We start from the raw sequence: 21,741 nt of genomic DNA on the forward strand, positions 1-21,741 counted from the left end.
ACCACGTCAGATCATTGTTGAGTAGTAAGTACTTCATTTTGACCGGGTATACATTTTTGGCCGCCATCTTGGATCCGCCATATTGGATACAAAGTTTTTTTTTTCAAATGTAAAGGTAGGGTTGTGACCCATTATTTCAAACTAGAATTTTACGCTGATTACAATGCCGCAATTAGTTTTTACAAATCTTGATTCGTTCTAAAGTTATGAGGACTTTTTATAACTTTATTTTTAGCGCATTTTAACATTGTGCATTAACAAACTAAGACCATAATCTCAAAATAAGGCTAGATAAAGATAAGTATACACAACCATTCATTGTCGACATATTTTCACTTGGTTATGACGGATGTAGTTTTTTCAGCCGCCATCTTGGATCCGCCATTTTGAAATGTGATCAATTAATTTAAATATGAAGGTGGTGTTGTGACCCATCATTTTGAACTACTTTTCTATTCTGGACTCAATACTGCAATCCGTTTTTGGTTATCAAGCTTTCTTGATGAAATATTAAAATACTCTTATTTAAAATTTCAATATTTCAAAATCCAAAGATGCAAATGAAAAACGGATTGCGGCATTGAGTTCAGCATAAAAAAGTAGCTCAAAATGATGGATCACAACACCACCTTCATATTTAAATTAATTGGTCACATTTCAAAATGGCGGATCCAAGATGGCGGCTGAAAAAACTACATCCGTCATAACCAAGTGAAAATATGTCGACAATGATGGTGGTGTATACTTATCTTTATCTAGCACTATTTTGAGATTATGGTCTTAGTTTGTTGATGCACAATGTTAAAATGCGCTAAAAATAAAGTTATTAAAAGTCCTCATAACTTTAGAACTGATCAAGATTTTTAAAAACTAATTGCGGCATTGTAATCAGCGTAAAATTCTAGTTTGAAATAATGGGTCACAACCCTACCTTTACATTTGAAAAAAAAACTTTGTATCCAATATGGCGGATCCAAGATGGTGGCCAAAAATGTATACCCGGTCAAAATGAAGTACTTACTACTCAACAATGTTCTGACGTGGTCCGGAGATGATATCTTAAGAAATGTAGAAAAAAGTAGGGGGGGAACTCATTTAAAATTCACCCTGTATACTTATAACATTAATAAGTTAGCTTTTGTATCTGGGCCAAGTTAGTGCTGATTGTTATAAAATATATTTTTACTTTCTCCTCCTATACATAGTATACGGAGAAAGTAGTATTTTCGTCAACATTTTAGAGTTTGAATTTTGAATGGATATATTTATTTTGCCCCCCCCCCTGAACCCAAAAAAGTGGTCTTCGAAGTGATGTCTCTGTATGTGTGGATGTGTACAGAGCTACAGACTACACCGGTAGTCCGATTTTGATTAATTTTGGTATATATGTACTAATCCATGGTATCTCCCGGCATTTTTTCATTGTTTTGAAATTTTGATTTTTAAGGGGATTTTTATATAAAAACCCATAACGTAAGGGAAAGATCAGATTTTCTAGAAAATGGCCCGAACGATTTTGAAAAAGATTTAGTATATTATAGTCATTTAGATTCTGAACAAAATGGTACAAATCCCATTTCGTTAAAAAATACGGCTTATAGGTTTTTGTAACTTAGGTTATTTTCCTATAAAAATACCATAAAGTTACAAAAATCGGATTTTGAAAAACCCCCGGTTTTGATTAAAATTTATGTTATGGACCTTATAATTCTAAACAAAATAATGCATCCCCCATTACTGTAACAATTACGGTTCAAAAGATATTGCAACTTTTGTTATTATTGTGACAAAATTATCATAGTTACTCCCACCGTTTACCCATGATAAAGGTTGTTGACAAGCTTATGGGAGAAAGATTGAAAGTGTCAGATTGCTGAGGATACCATTTATTTACATTAAGTATGCGAAAAAACTAAATGTACTAATCAATTGTCACCAAATTAATTCTCTCTAAATGTTCGATTAGCACTTTCTTCTCAACGATGTGTTTCTTACCTATTTATTTTATCGGTTTACTCAAAAGTACTATTTTATCGACAATTTTGAAGATGAAGAATTGCATTTCAGTTAAAGGTAAACGGTAATCACAGACTTCTTAAAGTTAGTTCGAAGCTGTACTTTAACAGAAACGATTCTTGTCTGCAACAGAACGTCGCAAAACACATTGAACAGTAAAACTTATTAAATTCAACATCAAGTAGATTTTAGCAGAGGTAATTTAGGTACAGACTATTACCATTGACTCTGTATACAGGATATTCAAGTGGCCTGGCTTAATCTACCCTTTTGTTTTAACTGTTGTGGCCTCCTAAGACACGAGTAACTTCTCCAGTATCTAATACTAAATGCTATTGCTATTACACTGTAGATAAGCAGTGGCTCACCTCAATAACATTATGGTGAGCTACGGAAATCTACAGAATTACCAACATTCTACACTGCATTTATCTTTTTAGCAAACATTTTCTGAGGATGAGCCATAATTATTTTAGGATTAGATTAGATCCATCTCTCTAGCATCAAGACGAGGGGGAAGGTGACGTTGAGTAAAGATAGCATGAGAGTTAGAGATGACAGCTTTGTCACTGAAAAAAGCTCGTTATTTTACCAGGGTCATTGATTAAGGCCAGGACCAGAACCTTACACAATATTTTCCTCTATGTAACACTTCATTACTCTATGTGTGTTGCAGGACAAACACTACCTGTGTGTGATGGCGGCGGACACCCCGGACCAGAACCTTACACAATACTTCCTCTATGTAACACTTCATTACTCTATGTATGTTGCAGGACAAACACTACCTGTGTGTGATGGTGGCGGACACCCCGGACCAGAACCTTACACAATACTTCCTCTATGCAACACTTCATTACTCTATGGGTGTTCCAGGACAAACACTACATGTGTGTGATGGTGGCGGACACCCCAGATCAGAACATTACACAATACTTTCCTCTATGTAACACTTCATTACTCTATGGGTGTTCCAGGACAAACACTACATGTGTGTGATGGTGGCGGACACCCCAGATCAGAACATTACACAATACTTTCCTCTATGCAACACTTCATTACTCTATGGGTGTTCCAGGACAAACACTACATGTGTGTGATGGTGGCGGACACCCCAGATCAGAACATTACACAATACTTTCCTCTATGTAACACTTCATTACTCTATGGGTGTTCCAGGACAAACACTACATGTGTGTGATGGTGGCGGACACCCCGGACAAGAACCTTACACAATACTTTCCTCTATGTAACACTTCATTACTCTATGTGTGTTGCAGGACAAACACTACCTGTGTGTGATGGCGGCGGACACCCCAGATCAGAACATTACACAATACTTTCCTCTATGTAACACTTCATTACTCTATGGGTGTTCCAGGACAAACACTACATGTGTGTGATGGTGGCGGACACCCCGGACAAGAACCTTACACAATACTTTCCTCTATGTAACACTTCATTACTCTATGGGTGTTCCAGGACAAACACTACATGTGTGTGATGGTGGCGGACACCCCGGACAAGAACCTTACACAATACTTTCCTCTATGTAACACTTCATTACTCTATGTGTGTTGCAGGACAAACACTACCTGTGTGTGATGGCGAAGGACACCCCGGACCAGAACCTTACACAATACCTCCTCTATGTAACACTTCATTACTCTATGTGTGTTGCAGGACAAACACTACCTGTGTGTGATGGCGGCGGACACCCCGGACCAGAACCTTACACAATACTTCCTCTATGTAACACTTCATTACTCTATGTGTGTTACAGGACAAACACTATCTGTGTGTGATGGCGGCGGACACCCCGGACCTGAACCTTACACAATATTTCCTCTATGTAACACGTCATTACTCTATGTATGTTGCAGGACAAACACTACCTGTGTGTGATGGCGGCGGACACCCCGGACCAGAACCTTACACAATACTTCCTCTATGTAACACGTCATTACTCTATGTATGTTGCAGGACAAACACTACCTGTGTGTGATGGCGGCGGACACCCCGGACCAGAACCTTACCCAATACTTACTCTATGTAACACTTCATTACTCTGTGTGTTGCAGGACAAACACTACCTGTGTGTGATGGCGGCGGACACCCCGGACCAGAACCTTACACAATACTTCCTCTATGTAACACTTCATTACTCTATGTGTGTTGCAGGACAAACACTACCTGTGTGTGATGGCGGCGGACACCCCGGACCAGAACCTTACACAATACTTTCCTCTATGTAACGACTTTATCCACGCGGCACGACTCCGTGGTGGCAACGTCCTTATTCATTGGTAAGTGGATATTTTTTATAATGTGTTGTGAAATGTATACGTTTAAATAATACGAGAGGTCGTCCAGTGGTCGAAACTCGACCAAAAATATGTAATGTACTCACTTATCTATTTTCACCCCACACTGTAAATAAAACATGTGATTGGAGTTTCCTCCATTTGTTTTGATTTTCTGTTTATATTTCGTTGTTATTTCGTAACCAGCATAGCAACGCATAAGATCCATGTTAATTTTTTCAAATTTTTAAACTCATTTTTTGTGCTTATCTTTGAGCCTATTTAAATTTATAAAGGGATTCTGCACACCTACAGGAAAATAGCTTTCCAACGGTATGCGTAGATTTTCCCTACGATTCACACGAGCTGAGAAAAAAGGTTTTAAAGAAACATGCTTGCCTATTAATATATAGATAGATAGATTACACAGATATATGTACCTCGTTTTTTACATTACAAGTTTCTCTTCGAATTTTCGTTGTCTGGAAAACTTCAAAGCTGCATCAATGTTCGAATCGCCCCACCTATTTAGAACCCCATGATAGGTCAGTAAGTCCCACAGTTATTAGAATTATGCAATTCCGTTACGCCCTTTGTACGATTTAAATTTAAATGAAGAAAATTACTCACAACTCGCCCTTAAGTAAACACTACAATTTCTCAGCAATTCAAATTATTCATTCAATCTGTAGATAATTTTTAATGCTCTCAATTATTTCAAACAACCGTGTAAGTGGAAACAGTGATCATGTATGTCAATTTGAATATCGCCCAATCAAAAGTCACATGATAATACACTTAGCATCAGCTACATGTTTCAATATGTTGCGATTTACACGACACTGTCAACATGTACTCGCTAGCCTGGGGTGATGAGGGTGCGATTTTTAAGGGTCGAATGACAGGATAATGAGGGGGAAAATCGTGGCTCATTATGTCCATCGATCAGATAATAGGCTACTCCATTTATTTAACTACCGCACTGAGATAAATGAGTTCCAACTCATTCAGCAATTCGTTTTTTTTTTTTTTGCTCGAGAATACGGTCGAGTAGTTCTCAGTTGTGTTTTAATTGCTGCAGAAATCGTAAAACGTAACAGCAGCACGAAGAATCTTTTGTTTACTGTAGGCTAAGTATCTTAGCTAAGTGTTTCATATGGGAAGAGATGTCTTTGCCGTAATATGGGAAATGTTAATAATTAGTTGAATGTACAGTAAGAAGGCCTGTATAGGTGTTTGCTTCAGTTATTGTCCTATCCATATAGACAATTTGTATGCTGCTTTTGTGAGAGCCAGGATTATGGATGTTACTGTAGTTAGACTGACTATAAGCATTGATTATACACAGAGTAGGAAATACAAACTCAGAGCAATTTGACTTAAGATGCAACAATTAATTAAAATTCCCATCCTAATACAAACCTAAAATAATGATATGCATTTCATGCTCTATAAACATGGAGACTTTTGATGTCGATTAAATGATTCTATAAATTTTAAGATAAATACTACAAAACGTGTGCTCTTTGATTGTAATAGCAGATATTTCAAAGATCAACTATTATATTTCGTTTAAATAAATTTTTAAAGTTCATAAAATAACAAGACAACTTATTGATCATCATCGTACGTGTTATTAAATTACCCTAAAGTGCAAAAATACTGTAACACTTTTTTCTATGTATTGTTTTAAAAATAACAACACATGGAAACTAAAAAAAGCACTTTCAGTCTGATTAATAAAGAGAAAGTTTTGTATATTTTCATTTATTTGTTTTGTCTACTAAATTAAAAATAACTACTACCAAATGGAATGAGTTTTTGTACACTGTTACTTATTCCATTCTGTCATCTGAGAGCGCCATGTAAATTTTACCCGAAAACTAGAGGGAAGCATTAAGTTGAAATAAGCGCCTCAAAACCACTGAAAGTGCTAATCTTGCATAATGCGCTTAGTTCTTGAACGCACAGAGGACATATTATAATGCAAAATATATTATGCCGATAAAAGTTGTACTTGGTTGAGTACTGGAGTGAACTTTTTTGGAATGATGAAACACAGAAAATGCTTTTGATATTACAACAGGATGCAGTTTTTTTTAGCGAATTTCCCATATAGGGAATAAGCTATTACCGTAGTACTCATGGTAAGACCTGGACCCGGGACCGATTTACTTTTTCGTTTTGAGGTCCCTAGAGGCCAAAAACACCATCCGTTCAAATTCATATATATATATTTATATATGTGTCCGTTAGCGCGATAACCCGAGCAAAACTCATCCGATTTTGATGCAATTTTGTACAAACGTGTAAACCTACGTTTATTCGAACGAGTTCGCGAACCAGCATGATCCGACTATGGGAACAGGTGTTTATGGGGGGGTTTTATGGGGTAAAAATTGGTTTTCCCATTTTTAACCCTAAAAACTTAAAATTTAACATTTTCTTTCCAAACCATTTTGTAGAGCTTAAAATATATATTTTGAGCATATTTTGATCAAATTTGGAAAATGCATTCATTTCATTCTAAACTTTTAACATTTTACAAAAAAACCCATTTTTACCCTCCCTGTTGCAGCAAAACTAAGTATTTGTTAAATTAATGTTATTTAAATAGGGAATAAATGTGATATTTTTAAGGAGAAATTTTTGTGTAAATCCAATCAAGCAAATGGAAATTCGCTTAGTCTGCAGGTTTGCTGCGGCGGAGGTATTTTAACATTAAATAGCTGTAGTAGAAACTATAAACTAAAATTCATTTGTGTACGCACTTTTAGTTAACACATTCACAATCGGTTATCTTTCAGTCAAGGGTGGCTTATTTCACAGGGTGGCGTTTCCTGAATAACTGTGGTTACATCGAGGCACGTACGCTATTACTGTTGCCAAATTTTGTTCTACTTGAATCCGAGCTCAAAAAAGGTTAAGTTCAAAATGTACCATTTATCACATACATTCGATTACAGAATATTATATCGTACACGGAAGTTAATTTCTGAGCTAATAAAAAGTTGTTACCTTTTAGTACGAATTTAGATAAACGGTATCACCAATCTGGTACATAACTTCTCCCATTACCTTGTCTACAACCCTTATCCAAGGGCAAGTGATATGAGTAATTACATATAATATTGGGAAAATCACAATAGTTGCACAAAAGTTGTTACAGTATAGCAATGAAGGTTGTACCACTTTTTAGGATTTAAAAGGACTATAACATAACAAATTTCTACTTAAATTGTTCAAGCCTTTTTAGTGAAAATCTGAGTTTTCCGTTTTGGCATTTTATGGGTTTTATGGGGAAGCATAAAAAAATCATCATTTCACGAAAATTAAAAAAGAAACGCATAGAGACGTAAATTAGTATCCACATACCAAATGTCATCAAAACCGGACGCCCCAGGTGTGGTCTGTAGCTCTGTACAAATCCAAACACACAGACATCACTTTGCCATACACGAAAACCACTTGTCTAGGTTTAGTTCAGGGGGGATCCAAAAAAGATATTCCCACCCAAAACTCAAACTCGAAAATCTTTACGAAAACAATACTTTCCCATACATTATGTATAGGGAGAGAAAGTAAAAAATGTAGCCTAAATACATTGTTTTTCGTCAAATATTTCCGAGCTTATGACGTCACTATCGATGACAGCTGGAATTCCTTTATGCTTCCCTGTACAAAGACAGGCCCGAAGCTACGTTCAACCCTTCATGTCTGTCAACTGACAGCCACTGTAGCCAAGAAACAGGAATCCCTCTAGGCAATTAAGTAAAATTATGTTCAGATAACACTGGTTTATATTTTTATAAGGACATTTCCTGTCATTCAAAAGAAACATAAAGTCAATTATGAAGATCTATATAAGTCAACTATGTACTTTATAATTTATTTCTGATAGACATACCGTATACACAAAAATATATTTAATAATATCGAGGGTTTCAGTGATTGTTGTAGATTTTGCTTGTATATTACAACTTTTTTTACTGTCGTAGGTTTATCATCGTAAACTAAATTGCAATTTACTAAACAAAATAAAAATCTTCTACAATGGTTTTATATCTGTAAAAACCGCCTTAACGTAGAATTTGAAACAAGTAAAAGCCTCAACAGTAATATAACCTACACACATAATCTATACACTAAAACGTGGGACCTTTTTTATCTTTTTTTATCAAAAACTCTGGATCAATCACGTGACGGATCTTTATAATTCTTCCATTGAATGAAAGATAATGATAGGAAGAGAATTAAAATATAACTGTTCACTTTCTCACAAAATTATCTAAATTAAAATTTCAGCTATTGTTCTATTTAGAAATTGAATTTAAATTTTGTAAAAGTCTAGCAGCTGACGCTAATATAAGTTTGTATCAGTGCAGTATCATTTTTAACAAACAGCTGATTTTCATTATGCAAACGCCGACTGAAATGTTTCAGTTTTAATTTGTTTACAAAATATTGATCCTTGGTATATATTTATGACCATAAATGTAGTTTTCCCCTACCGTAAAAGGATTTGCATTTTCAAGACATTTGTAAATCACCTAGACCAGCTCTATAAATAAGGGTATGGACTCCTTAGAGAAAACGTAAAAAATACCAAAGACACACAAATTAAAATAAATAATTAATGCTATCGAGAGTGAGTTAGTGATTTTTGGTAGCCGGTGCCGGGGGCTACTGCGAGTGCACGTGGGTCGGCTTTTATTGATTGTCGGAGCCCTAACCTTCCTTACACCCCCTACATCAACCCCTCCCCCCCAACCCTGGCAGCCAAGACAGGGCACTTACGTTCATGCTCTTTTGTACCTTCCATAATAATTGATTATAGGTTGGTAATACTTGATGTGTTTTATAGGCAAATTTCCCTATAGGGAAGTAGCTATTACCGTAGGTGGCACAAGACCTAGGCCCGGGACCGATTTACTTTTTCATTTTGATGTCCCCAGAGGCCAAAACACCATTTGTTCAATATTTTAATATAACTAGATTTTATGATTATGGAGTTATATATGTGTCCGTGACCACGAAAACTTAAGTAACTTTCGTCCGATTTTGATAAAATTTGGTTTAAAGGTGTAAGGCGGGATAAACTTAAATGAGTTCGCGAACCAGCATAATCGGACCATGGGAACGGGGTTTTATGGGGCAAAAATAGTGTTTTTCTCATTTTTGAACCCAAAACATAGAATTTTCCAATTAATTTCTCTCCAGACCTTTAGAGATTAAAAAAACAAATAATTTACAATATCAACGTGTTTTTGTATGGTTATTGGTAAAGGAGAAAATTATTGTAAATTTAAAATTTCCATGTGATTCTTATGGAGAATGAGAATATTGTAAAATTTTGAAGTTTGCTTGCTTTTATATTTTGATCAAACTTGGGAAAATTTATTCATCTTACACAAAGCTATTAATATTTTACCCAAAAACACGCTTTAATAGTTTCCTTGTATCAGCAAACCTATGTACGCGTTAAACCTAATGTTATTTAAATTTTGTTGAAAATCAATTCAGACAAATGGGTTTGGACCGACCCCTTACAAAATTACGTTATAAATGCTAATAGTGTAAACACAATTTAAAAAATTTGATGGTAAGAGATAAGTATTAAATTATGTAGGTACCTTTATCCAAGGTTTTTAAACGGGCAAATCTTAAAATGGTAAATAAAATCCTTTAAAATCCCTACAATAGAGCTCAAATTACTAATGATAATCGAATTCTACATATTTTATAGCTTGAATGTATCATTTAAAAATATTGACTTATAACACAGTTTTAGACAATAAAGAATAATTTTTGTAAAACTATTTTGTGAAATTGAAATGAAGAAAATTTGAATTTTTTACTGTTTTTATGGAAACAAATCTGGTGTAGCTATTATACCAAATGAAAATATAATTTTAGACGTTATATAATGTATGGTTGTGTCGTTTGACATTAAATACACTTTCTTCGCAGTTTTACAAAATATACAATATTTTCAGTAAAAAATAATAATATTGAATCAATCAAATAATTCAAAATTGTTAAGTTATGTTTCCTTGGAAACGAAGCTGTTGCAAAACATTTTTTATTATTGCGTAATGCGTTTTTTACTTATTGTACTTTACAAGTGTATTCCTATGGAAACCAATATGTTGTATAAACAGGTTATTATCGCAAATGAAAATGTGTTTTTGTGTTTTCTATAATGAATTGTGGGGTCATCAAACATTAAGTAAACTCTCCACATAGTTTTACAAAACGTGGTTTACAGAAAAAAATCAATTGGCAATGTTAACAGAACATTTATTTTATTTCGAACAGCATATACTTGTCTAATAAACTATGCACAATTTCTTTATATCTGATTTTGACAATCATCTGAATGTAGTTTAAAGTAAATAGCACTTTAAAAATTTTTTGAAAAACAAATGTATAAATTGCAACTATATTTCTGTTTCCACGGAAACCAATCTATAGCTAAATTTGCATAGTCTTATATCGGCTTGAATGCCTCAAAGCTCAAACGAACTTAAACTTATTAAAAAAGCTAAGTTGTTATTCATGTTACATACATTTTGCATTTCAAATTATGGCATTCGTCTGAGTGTAGTTGAAAGTAAACAGCCATCTTAAAAATGTTGGTAAAACAAAATGTAAACGTTGTAGCTACGCCTACTGCATTTTACTCTTTCTACAGAAACCAATAAGGGATTTTACCCCAATCACAATAATTCTGAGCATACTCTATTCTAAATTTGTTATTATTCGTTTCTATCCCACATTTTCCTTAGTTTTTAGTCTCAATGTGAAGTTTAAGTATAAAGCTTTCGCCCACGTTAAAACAGCTGTTTAAATATTCACAAATCCCACTCGCCCAGTGGGAAAAGCCACAATACAGGTTTGCCTTCAGAATTATTATCCAAAAAGTTACACGTAATATAATCGTTTTTACAGCATTTTAAATCTTGTAAGAATTACATGTTTGTATAAAATTGCACAGAAACCGTAAAAATATTGAGTTTTAAAATTCAATTAAATATAATTTTTATTTTGACTTAATTATTTTAATTTAATTTTTGTTACTGACTTTGGTGTGACAGATTGTATGGATATTGATTACATTGCTTACAGTGCTTATACAGTATATATAGTGGCTAATATTTTATTCCTTGAAGTGTGGGCGTGGAAGACTGCAGTCATCTTCATCAAAGTCGGTCTCCAGATATAAGCGGTGCTCGAGCTATTTTTTAAAATTGGTATTTATATTATATGTAATATTCACCCTTTTGTATAATTTAATATCAACGACAAATGAAAATAAAGTAATTTAAGATACGCACATTTAATAGGTTATATTTCAGTAAATAGCGACTCAATGATTGTAAACTTTTAATTCACTTTTCATGGTTAATTTAAAACTATTGATGCGGACTTTCGTTTCTGAAATGTATTAACTATTTCCTAGTAGATTTACAATTAAGATGAAACGTCATTCTCTTCTTTTCGTTCCACAATAGATTGGATTAAAGTATATTACAAGTCAATGATTTCACCCCGTTGCAAAGTAGGATCAAGAAAGGTTGATCATAATTTGCAATGTTAATAAGCACTATCAATTACGTTTTTATACCATAGTTTCCTCCATGTAGTCTACTATGGACTACATAAGAATAAATTCAAAAATCTACTTCTAAGAATAAATTTAAAAATAAATTGGCTGTTTGGCTTCTTGACAGAAGTTTTTTTTTCAGTAAAAGAATTTTTAGGATTCCAAATACCTAATATATAGTTCATTGTTTTTTTTCCTTTTCAATTCCTGTTGTAACTTATTTTCTTTCAACACAATTGACCTAATCCATAGAAATTTTGTATTTATTTTGACGTTGTCTATTGTACTTTTGTTTGTATTTAATGACAATAAAGATATTCTTATTCTTCTTACTAAATTATGCATTTCCCCAACATTCATAATGAAACTTGAAACCCTTATGGAAACATGCTACCTGATCTAGTTTTATTGGCGGTTTCAGGATTTCCGTCAATAAACAAACAACGTTTTGGCGCTGGCTCGGAGCGAAAACAAAACTAATGGAACTCTACAAACAAAGGGGTTGGCCGTAAGCCAGCTGTAGTTGATCATCCCCAATATTGGACACGACCCGCCTAATATGTCAAATGTTGTCACCGGGGTACACTAGATTAAAGAATTGGCCACACCTTTAAAAGTATGGTTCATCTCTAGGGTGTATGTAGCCTTTTTTTCGACACGAACTCAATATCAACCCAGGTAGGTTCCTTTTTAGACCGATGTGATGTACTATGTTTTCATACTGCAGAAAATGTGAATTTCGTTCATTTAATTTTATACATCGGCTCTCAAAATGATTTATTTCTTGATTGCAATTGTAATGCGAACTGATGTTACTGTTATTAGATGCAATTACACTGCATATCAACAAATAATTCATATTTAGTTGCTGAATTGCTTTACATAATATGTCAAAATGTCTATACATTTCTAAAAGTGGTGGGGGAACTTCTCAAAACACCTTCATTTTGTGAACGGAATGTATTTTATGGTACTGTTTGTTGAAGAGACAGATGGCTACAGCTCACAATAAGCTTGACATGAAAAAATGGTTAAAATGTCATTGAATTGTGTCAAACACATCACACGACCGTCAGCGCGTTAGGCGTTCCAACAATCCAAAAATACCGTGGAAAGAAATCTGAAATTGACTGACGGACGCCGGCAGAGTGACTGACGGACCTGCATTGGAACTGTGCCAGATGAGTGTAGATAGCTCAAAAGAAAAGCCAATCAATAAAGAACAAATTTTCTACTGTGACATGGCTGATGAGACTGAACTGTGTGAATCGACCCTTAACAGGGAATGACGTGTCTAGTTCAATCCCTTCACAGGTTTAAGTCACATGACTCGTCTGGGACCTGTCCCTTCTTGGATTTCAATTCTTTAAGACAAACGCATTGGTGCTTATTTTAAGCTGGATAATGAAGTATGGGTATAGAATTAGATGACATGTGTAGCTTTGTTACTGACTAAGATCAGCTGTTTCTTAGCCAGGGCTATTGTTTTTAAAGCCTAATCTGAACAGCTGGGTTTAAGATTCCAACTATCAGAAATCCGCTAATTTCTCAGGATGTAAACATTGTAACCATATGATTCTGTTGCAGTTTGGCAGGCATGTCTCGCAGCGTGACCGTGGCAGTAGCGTACATCATGAGCGTGACGTCTCTCAACTGGAAGGAAGCCCTCAAAGTTGTCCGGGTCGGGCGATCTGTGGCAAATCCAAATTTCGGTTTTCAGAAACAGCTGCAAGAGTTTGAGATATACCGACTTTCTGAGGTATGTGCATTCAGAAGCAACCCTTGTTGACAAAAATCTGTGCCATCGTCACCTTGTAGTAAGGAGTGTTTTGAATTTGGCTCTAGGTTTGTTTAGTGTTTTAAATGAACCAGTTTGGTAGAGTAAAACCCTTCCCTTTAGTATGATGAACAGAATTTCCTCACCTTCCTGTGAAAACATGTTATTTATTTTACCAACAAAAATTCACCATATATATAGCCATGTAAAAATTGTGAGGGTGATGGGCTTAACCCCCAGCATACACAATTTAATGGGTTTGAAACGCTTTCCCAAGGGCTTGAAATTACTCATCTTAGGCATATTAAGTGTCTACACAAAAATATATTTTGCAATTTTGCTGTAGCGTTACAATAAGGCCTGCAGTTTGTATGTGACTTGCTGTTTTTGCTCTTACTCACACACAGACGTGTAGTCTTGTGAGGAATATTTTTCCTTTTATAAAATATGTCACTTTTTTATTTATTGTACATTATTGGAAATAAAGAATCTTAATTGAATCTGGATATTTGCATAGCTATGGATTTCCCTCCCCCTTCCTTGCATGGGAATTTTGTTTCTCCTTGCGCCCCGAACAGATATAAAACCTCTTGCACCCCTGAGCTCGGGCTTACTGGGCCCATTAAACAACAAGTCATTTAAAAGACAAAATAACGGGTTTTAGACGGTTTTTATCCACAGTGGCCTTGGTTGCCATTGGTGATCAAACTGAACTTTGTATTTGCAGAAAATAATGTAAAAAGACTTTGAACCGCAGATATTAAATTCCTGGTTACATGTAAAGACTTTAAAGATTATTTTCCTGTCACAGGAGAGAAGAAGACTGAAGGAGAGGTTTCCTTCGCGGGCGCTCGCTGAGAGAGACGAGAAGGAGTGCAGGATATTGCTCAACTCTTATCAAGGACTCTTGCTGAGTAAAGATCTCTGTGAAGGAAAGTGTGCGTTCGGCGAGGTTTGTCCAACAGGCTTATGTCGCTCTCCTAGCAAGAGGTAAGTTGTCCGCCTGAATGGGTTTTAGTTGGTATTTTGTGATACAAATTATCTAGACGAGATCTTATTTCTAGTTTTTTGTCTGAAAAAGACATTATGTTTATACAAGGATACAAACAAAAACTTCTTATGTAATTTGAAATTTCAAAAACGTAATTTAAACACATATAATTTTAAAAAGTATGAACTATACCGTACCTATAGATATAAAACTATTATTTTTGTATAATTTAGGATTTTTTTGTAAAGTAATACCACATTCCAATATTTTCTAAGATCTTAGAGACTTGTAAACGTTGTATAATTATAGTAGTTGGTGAAAATAACTAGGTGGTTACTTTTACAGATTATAATCTTACTTAGCCCCAAGAGTAAAATATATTTTTAATTCATAGCCTGTTTGAAAAACCATGTTTACTGGAAAGCACTTTAATTACATTACCTCTAATAATGATGAACAAGAAGTTGGCACAAAAATAAATGCACAGCAAAAGGGTTATCTGAACTTCCAGAAAGTTTGGAACAAATGCACAATCAATTTACAACTATCTATGAATTTAGAATACTTTGATTGAGTTGAAACCACAATCTTTTCTTTTACAGAATATTGCGAAGGAAGTCTTCGACAACGCCGCCCCAGTCTCCTCGCATGCTGCCACCCACGCCGACCGCCCACTCACGGTCGTCCATGAGTCTGAACAACATGAGCGGCCCCTCCACTGGGCGGAGACCCCGCAGCGGCCCGGGCGGGTTGTCTTCCTACGCGGCTAACTCATCCGCTCCTTCGTCTCGCTCAGGGTCTCGTTACGACCTCACTGCAGTCGCTGGATCATCCTCACGGGAACGTGACCCGCCTATCTCGTCTAGCGTCACTTCTGTCACGTCCAGACGTGACTTCGTACCTCAGAGCGCTCCTTCGAGTCCTCAGAACTTTCCTCGTCGCGCTCCCATCGTCCCTCTACATGAACTTGACTCATGAACTATGTCGGTACTCGCATTTGTACACTTTGTTTTGACAATCTGCTTAGGTTAGATTGGTCGATGCTGAATTCTCTCTGTTGTTCAAAGTAGTAAAATAGCTTAAACTATTTAAAGTAGGTATTCTAATTCAAAGAATCCTCTTTAGTTGATTTGAAGACCAAGAATTTACTATCTTTTTTTACATTTGAAATCAGTTTTAATAGAAAAACAGTGTAGTAACATTTTTAGGTGATTAATTACAGTTGTGGAATAGTACAAGTGAAATCAGATGAATATCAACATTTTGTACTTACCAAACACAAAGGGACATAAGACCAAATTTGTGGGAAACCTATTCTAAATTTTAATTTTACTGTTTTATCATAAAATGACTCAGGCTCCATTGCAAACACATCCTATTTTAAGTTTGAAAGCCATCGGAACGAAATTACTGATATAACTGAAAATAACCTTTAAATAAGTAAAAAGTCTGTTGTCTTTTTATTCTAAAAAAATTTAAAAGTATTACAACCATGCATAGAAAATATAATAGTAACATAATTCCATTATAAAATGGCTTATGACTGCTAGCAGAGAGTTCAGCATCTTCCATTAGGTTTTGTGAATGCTACAAGTACAACTTTATTAAGATTTCTTGCAGTGATAATCCACATTAGGTGATTAAAACATATCTTGGATTCATTTTAAGAGTACAAGACATTTTAGGTGAATTATATTACAGTAGTGCTCAACATATTTATAAGGTTAAATATGTTAAGAGTAAGGAGTGACGAAGATTTTCGGAATGTTAAATTTATGAAAATTAAACTTGGTCACATGTATCCAATTGAAGCATTTACTAGTAATTATACTGAAAACACTGTGAGATAAAATATTGTATTATGAATTTACCTATAGGATTTGTTAGAAGTAGTTGCACATAAAATTGAAGTTGTTTTAGTTATGTTTTTATACAATCATAGTGTTGAAAATTGAATTTGAAATAATCGGATATCTATTTTTATAACAGTTTAATATGCATTGGTCTAGGTAACGTTTTAGAGTATATATCAATGCTTTGGTAAACATGTTATTTTTTGGGACTAAAATACTGTAACGTATATGAAAAATTCTTTATCTTAGTCAAGTCCTGAAATTTCAATCTTAATATTCTTTATTTTTGCTCTTTAGGTTGGAAACAAATTTCTAAAGAGCTGATCACTATCAGCTCTACATATTTAGGATATTGTAAATATGTATAAATACAGTACAATATTTACATTGGCTATACCATTCTACAATCAAACATAATTGATTGAAAAACCATCAAGCATTTGTTATTAAAAATGTTAAAGACTATTTTTGTTAAACACCAACTGCCAAATTCTGTTTGTATGTAGCCAACGCCTTTAGTATACAACTACAATTTATTTAGTATTAATACACAGTATGGTAAACGTTGTTAAATCTGTTGTTAAAAATTGTCAGTTGACTAATAATTAATGTTATAACGGAATATTAAATAAACATATTCAGAATAACCATCAGAGTTAAGAGATTACGGAATGAAGGAATTGAAAAGAAAAATTAATTTTTTATACTGGACAATACACTAAATCTATTTGGTACTTTTCCGTCCATCAAGTTTTAGTGTTAACGAAACAAGACAATACCAAAATTCAATCTGTCCGAATCAAATTGATTTTTATCTAGTCTGTTAAAAACTTGTATCTAATTTTTGGAGATAATTTTTCTACTGAAGTTAGACATAAATCACACAAAACAAACTCATTCTGATAAAGGTAGGAAACAGAAAAAATATATGTTTAAAAACTCAATGATGATATATTCCACTAAAAATTATACTTGAACTACCAATATTCTTCCAATTTGCTGGTCATTGGGTGAAAATGTTTGTTAAAAATAGGGGAACTGAGTTTAAAATCAGAAACCGAGCGTTTTAACGTTTTTTAAACAAACGTAAAATAATTTTACCTAACCACTTTTAAAGAATAAATTTTAATATTATGTATAATGCATCCCTATAATGTAAAATGGGCTAGGCTATTTTCAATTGAAATATCACACTAGGCATATTTAACTGTCTTGTCTTTCAATGGTAAAATAAGTTTGAACTGTATTTAAAAGCAAATGTATGGTTAGCAATAAAATAAATAAAAAATCATAATAGTACAATCACTATAAATTTTCTTAAATAAGATGTATAAGTGTATGTGTGTGTGTTTCCTGCACAAGATAAAATAAAATCCATGAGGTATGACATAAATGTTACGATTGTCGACTTTTCAGCATTTCTGTTCTCTTTGTATATATCATTGTTATGACAGTAAAAGAACAGTAACAGTGAAAGAAAATTAGTCCTTTTGAATAATAGTTAAACCGTCAAATCGGTTGAAATTTATACTAAGTGGACTATGACAAAAAATATAAATGTTTGAGATTGTGCTACGGTACTTTAAAAACTAATAACACTTCAGTAATATCCGAATAAAAGTTTATTCCAAGAGTACTATGTACTGTATAATAATCGAAAGGAAATATTTTTGCCTGAGTATTATGTAGTTTAAAATTGAAAACATAAAGAAAGCAATAAATTAAGGGAAGATAGATATGTATTTGATGTGCCTTGAATGTGATTTGATGTGAGCAGGGTGGGGCTTAGGCAATTTAGAGGTAAACAATCTTTAAAGTCAATTGTTGTAAATAAAAACATTAAAATTTTAAAAATTAGGTTTTAAAGTTATAAAAAAGTTTGAAATGATTCCATTTTAATGTGCTCGACACCTTTTTTGGGGTTAAAAAAATTCTCTGGCGAATAATTTGATTCATGGTGAGCAAAAATTGGTGAGTTGATCAAAAAATTCTTGGCAGCTTGCAAAAATACTAATGAAATCGTTGATTGGAAGAGGAAAATTAAAAGCTAAAATATAACACACTAGTTATATTGTTACAATTATTTTCTAACTAGCCTGAGCCTCAAGTTGTGATATTGAGCTGTTAAGTAATTCATAAGTTCTTGTTGGATTTGCCTGGTTATGATTGTTATTGTTGTTTTTTAAAATATCTACATGCTAAAAAGCATTATTTATAACACGTTTTAATGTTAAATTTTTAAAAGAAACCATCTGGAAAACGGATACAGTGAAATTTATGAGGACAATACTAATATTAGTAGAGAATGTGACCTTATGTAATGTATAAACACTAAATTTTGCAAGGATGAAAGAAAGTCTTCAGTAATGTTATTGCACAAAATATGTTAAATTTGTTTAGATAGTATATTGTATATTGTACATTGTTCCTTAGCTTGTAGTTAGTTGTAAGAGATGCTTAAGTGTTTGTGAGCATCAAATATTGAATTGGTTTCAGTAATTGTGCTGATATAAATGCCAAATTTAGGGGTTGAAAATTTGTTGCAATCGTTGATTGATATTAAATCGGCTTACTAAGCTAGGCAGGTTTGTTACTCTTTGTTCTCTAAATTCGGAGCTATCATATTGTAGATATTGATTTGAAAAAAGGTAACTGAATTTTAAAGGACTGTTAGAGTAAATTACAAAGCAAAATCGTTTATTATAAAATACAATTTTTGATGATTGTCGTTTCAACATTCATACTAACTTTTTAAAAGGCCATCAATTAAAATAGAGAATTATGAAAAAATACACATCAAGTTTAGTAAATTAAGGAAGAAACTAACTCTTCTAAGTAAAGATTTCCTAGCATTTACACAAAACGTTTAAAGCACAATTTATATTTTATCCCTCTAAGAGGACTTCTTCAGTAGCAGTAGTAGAATCCTATGAAGTAGAATGTACCACTTGCTTCTAAAGAAGCCCCTTGGATTGGAAGTTAATTGTGTTCTAAGCTTTTTGGGTGTTAACTGCCTTAAACTCTTTTCTTAGGTATGATTTTTATGTAGACTATTATTACGTTTTCCATAACCTTTGCAATCAGTAAGACTATAGGTTATCTTGATAACTAGGATGGCCAGTCTGTTCTTTTGCAAGAGTGAGGATAAGATTTCACGTCAGTTCGTTATGTTGCTTGTTCAGTGATACTGTCCAACAAGGAAACCTTCAAACGTTTAGAGGTCCATCCACATAAGTTTAAACATGTAAAAAAAAAATATTATTTTAATTTCTGCTTAGTGGTGATTTCTAATGAGCAACCACTTAAATATAAAATAATTCCAATGTGGTGTGAAAAAGCCACCATTATGGCTGCCAAGCTAATAAAGGTAACCAGAGGTGCTGGCCGCATGAGTAAAAACAGCTGATCGAAACAATTCTATGATCTTTATTTCAACACTGTGACCAATACTTCTGACCAAGAGAGCACAATAGGTAGGTAAAGTTCTTCCTAAAGTGCTTTTTCCATTAAACCTCCACATAAGGTTATTTAAATCGTAATTCAGAAAAATTTCTCGTAAACTCTATGCGTAATGATTACTGAAATCAAATCAATACCTCTACTAGTAGTTAGTTTTCTACAGATAAATGAGGCTTTATTCGATGTATATATGTAATAAGGCGCTGCAAAATCCTGCAATGTAAGTCGAGAACACCACCCAAAAAACAAACCACTCATCGTCACTTTCTTCCGATGTTAGATTGTTAGGTTGCTTTTGTCTTTAGCGGACACTTCACTTGTTAAATGCAATGATCTCAAGTTAAAGAATTTAAATTTTAAGTCCACAAGGGAGGCAGTAAATTATTTTAGTCAATGATAATAATTGGCATTAATTGTTGCCATCTCTGAGATATATGCTAAGTTAAGTTGTCTATTTTAAGTTTTCATCACATCCGTTCTATTTTATGACCAATTTTCCAATTTATTTTCTAGCAGTTATTAGTTTTATTTATTTTTCAGTAACGGATCTAAGCTAGGTACATCACACTTAAATTGACAAGAAATTGTGTTTAACTTATCAGTCTACCAATTCAGCTTGTTTCATAAGTTTAATCTCCTTTTTTAAAGTTATTCCTTTTTACAGCTCGTGACATCTAAGCTGGCACTAGGCCGATCGCTACTAGTACCTATTTCAAAAACATTATGTCCTGTCATGCAGGTTGCATCAACTGTCCTCGCGACCCATATGAAGGCGCTCAAGTACATGCAAGGGAAGTCAACCCCGTGAGGCAGTGGAAATGTTTGCAGTCCGGTCTTTTCCCTACCTCCACCCTCCTCCCGTCTACACTTCCCGCGCTAGGCCAAGTGCCAGCTTAGATGTCACGAGCTGTACCTCCATTAATAATAAACCTTTCTTCACAATTATTAGGGCAAATCGCCCACTTCCACTTTAAAAGGTGAGATCTGTCAAATCACTCAAATCCTCAATTTTCTACTTACACACAACCCTACACCAAATACCATTGGTGCAAAATACGTGGAAATAAATAACCTCGCTTAATCCTGGATAATCCAGTGTATGGATAACTTAGTTCTAAGCTTTGAGCAGGATCAGCACGTTGCCAATAGCCACACACTAATAAGGGTGCATATTAGCATAGCTAGAGTTACTGTTAGTGGACTATTTTGTGTCGTGGTTTTATATTTTTACACAGCTGTTACTAGAAACTCGTGTTAGGTTGGCGAGCCTGGGCTGGATCTGGGTTAGAAGTTTTATGGGATGTAAACAAAATTTTACAATTTTTGTAGAAAAGTTATAAAATGTGGTTTACATCGTTATATTTTTGGAGTGTTTTAATGTGTTTTAGTGTGAACTAATACTTGTGAGACCAAAAAGATTAAAATTGTTCGCTTTAATTTGACAAATTTTGAATGAATTGATTGAATAGTATGCACAAATTTACCATGGATTGACTTAGTTTTATGGAAATTTTTCAAAATTACAATTTTTATGGTTTAACTATTTTTTCACTGTTAAAGAACTAGATTACTAAATAATAAAAAAATGTATTCAATTAGTTGTAACAAACATTAACAACTGAGGTAACTTATAGGTAAAAAATCGTATACAATTATTGTAAATAAGTTTTCTTTGTGTGGACTCCAAATCTTTTAAGTTGTGTTTGCTCGAGGCCATTAGGCAGGCAGATTTCGGG

General features: G+C 33.9%; 1 protein-coding gene across 1 annotated transcript in view; it reads left to right on the forward strand.

The window, feature by feature from the left end:
* Positions 1-16,707, forward strand: part of LOC129004237 (dual specificity protein phosphatase 22-like) — a 51,383-nt gene extending 34,676 nt beyond the window's left edge. The window contains exons 3-6 of the mRNA XM_054432727.1: positions 4,198-4,322; positions 13,513-13,684; positions 14,514-14,692; positions 15,296-16,707. Coding sequence (XP_054288702.1) covers positions 4,198-4,322; positions 13,513-13,684; positions 14,514-14,692; positions 15,296-15,671 — 852 coding nt within the window. The 3' untranslated portion in view covers positions 15,672-16,707. The remainder of the gene's footprint in view (positions 1-4,197; positions 4,323-13,512; positions 13,685-14,513; positions 14,693-15,295) is intronic.
* Positions 16,708-21,741: the final 5,034 nt, after the last annotated feature.

This window comes from Macrosteles quadrilineatus, unplaced genomic scaffold (assembly GCF_028750875.1).
Source record: "Macrosteles quadrilineatus isolate MER2022 unplaced genomic scaffold, UCM_ALF_1.0 Scaffold_9__3_contigs__length_116548681, whole genome shotgun sequence".
NCBI classification, from domain to species: domain Eukaryota; kingdom Metazoa; phylum Arthropoda; class Insecta; order Hemiptera; family Cicadellidae; genus Macrosteles; species Macrosteles quadrilineatus.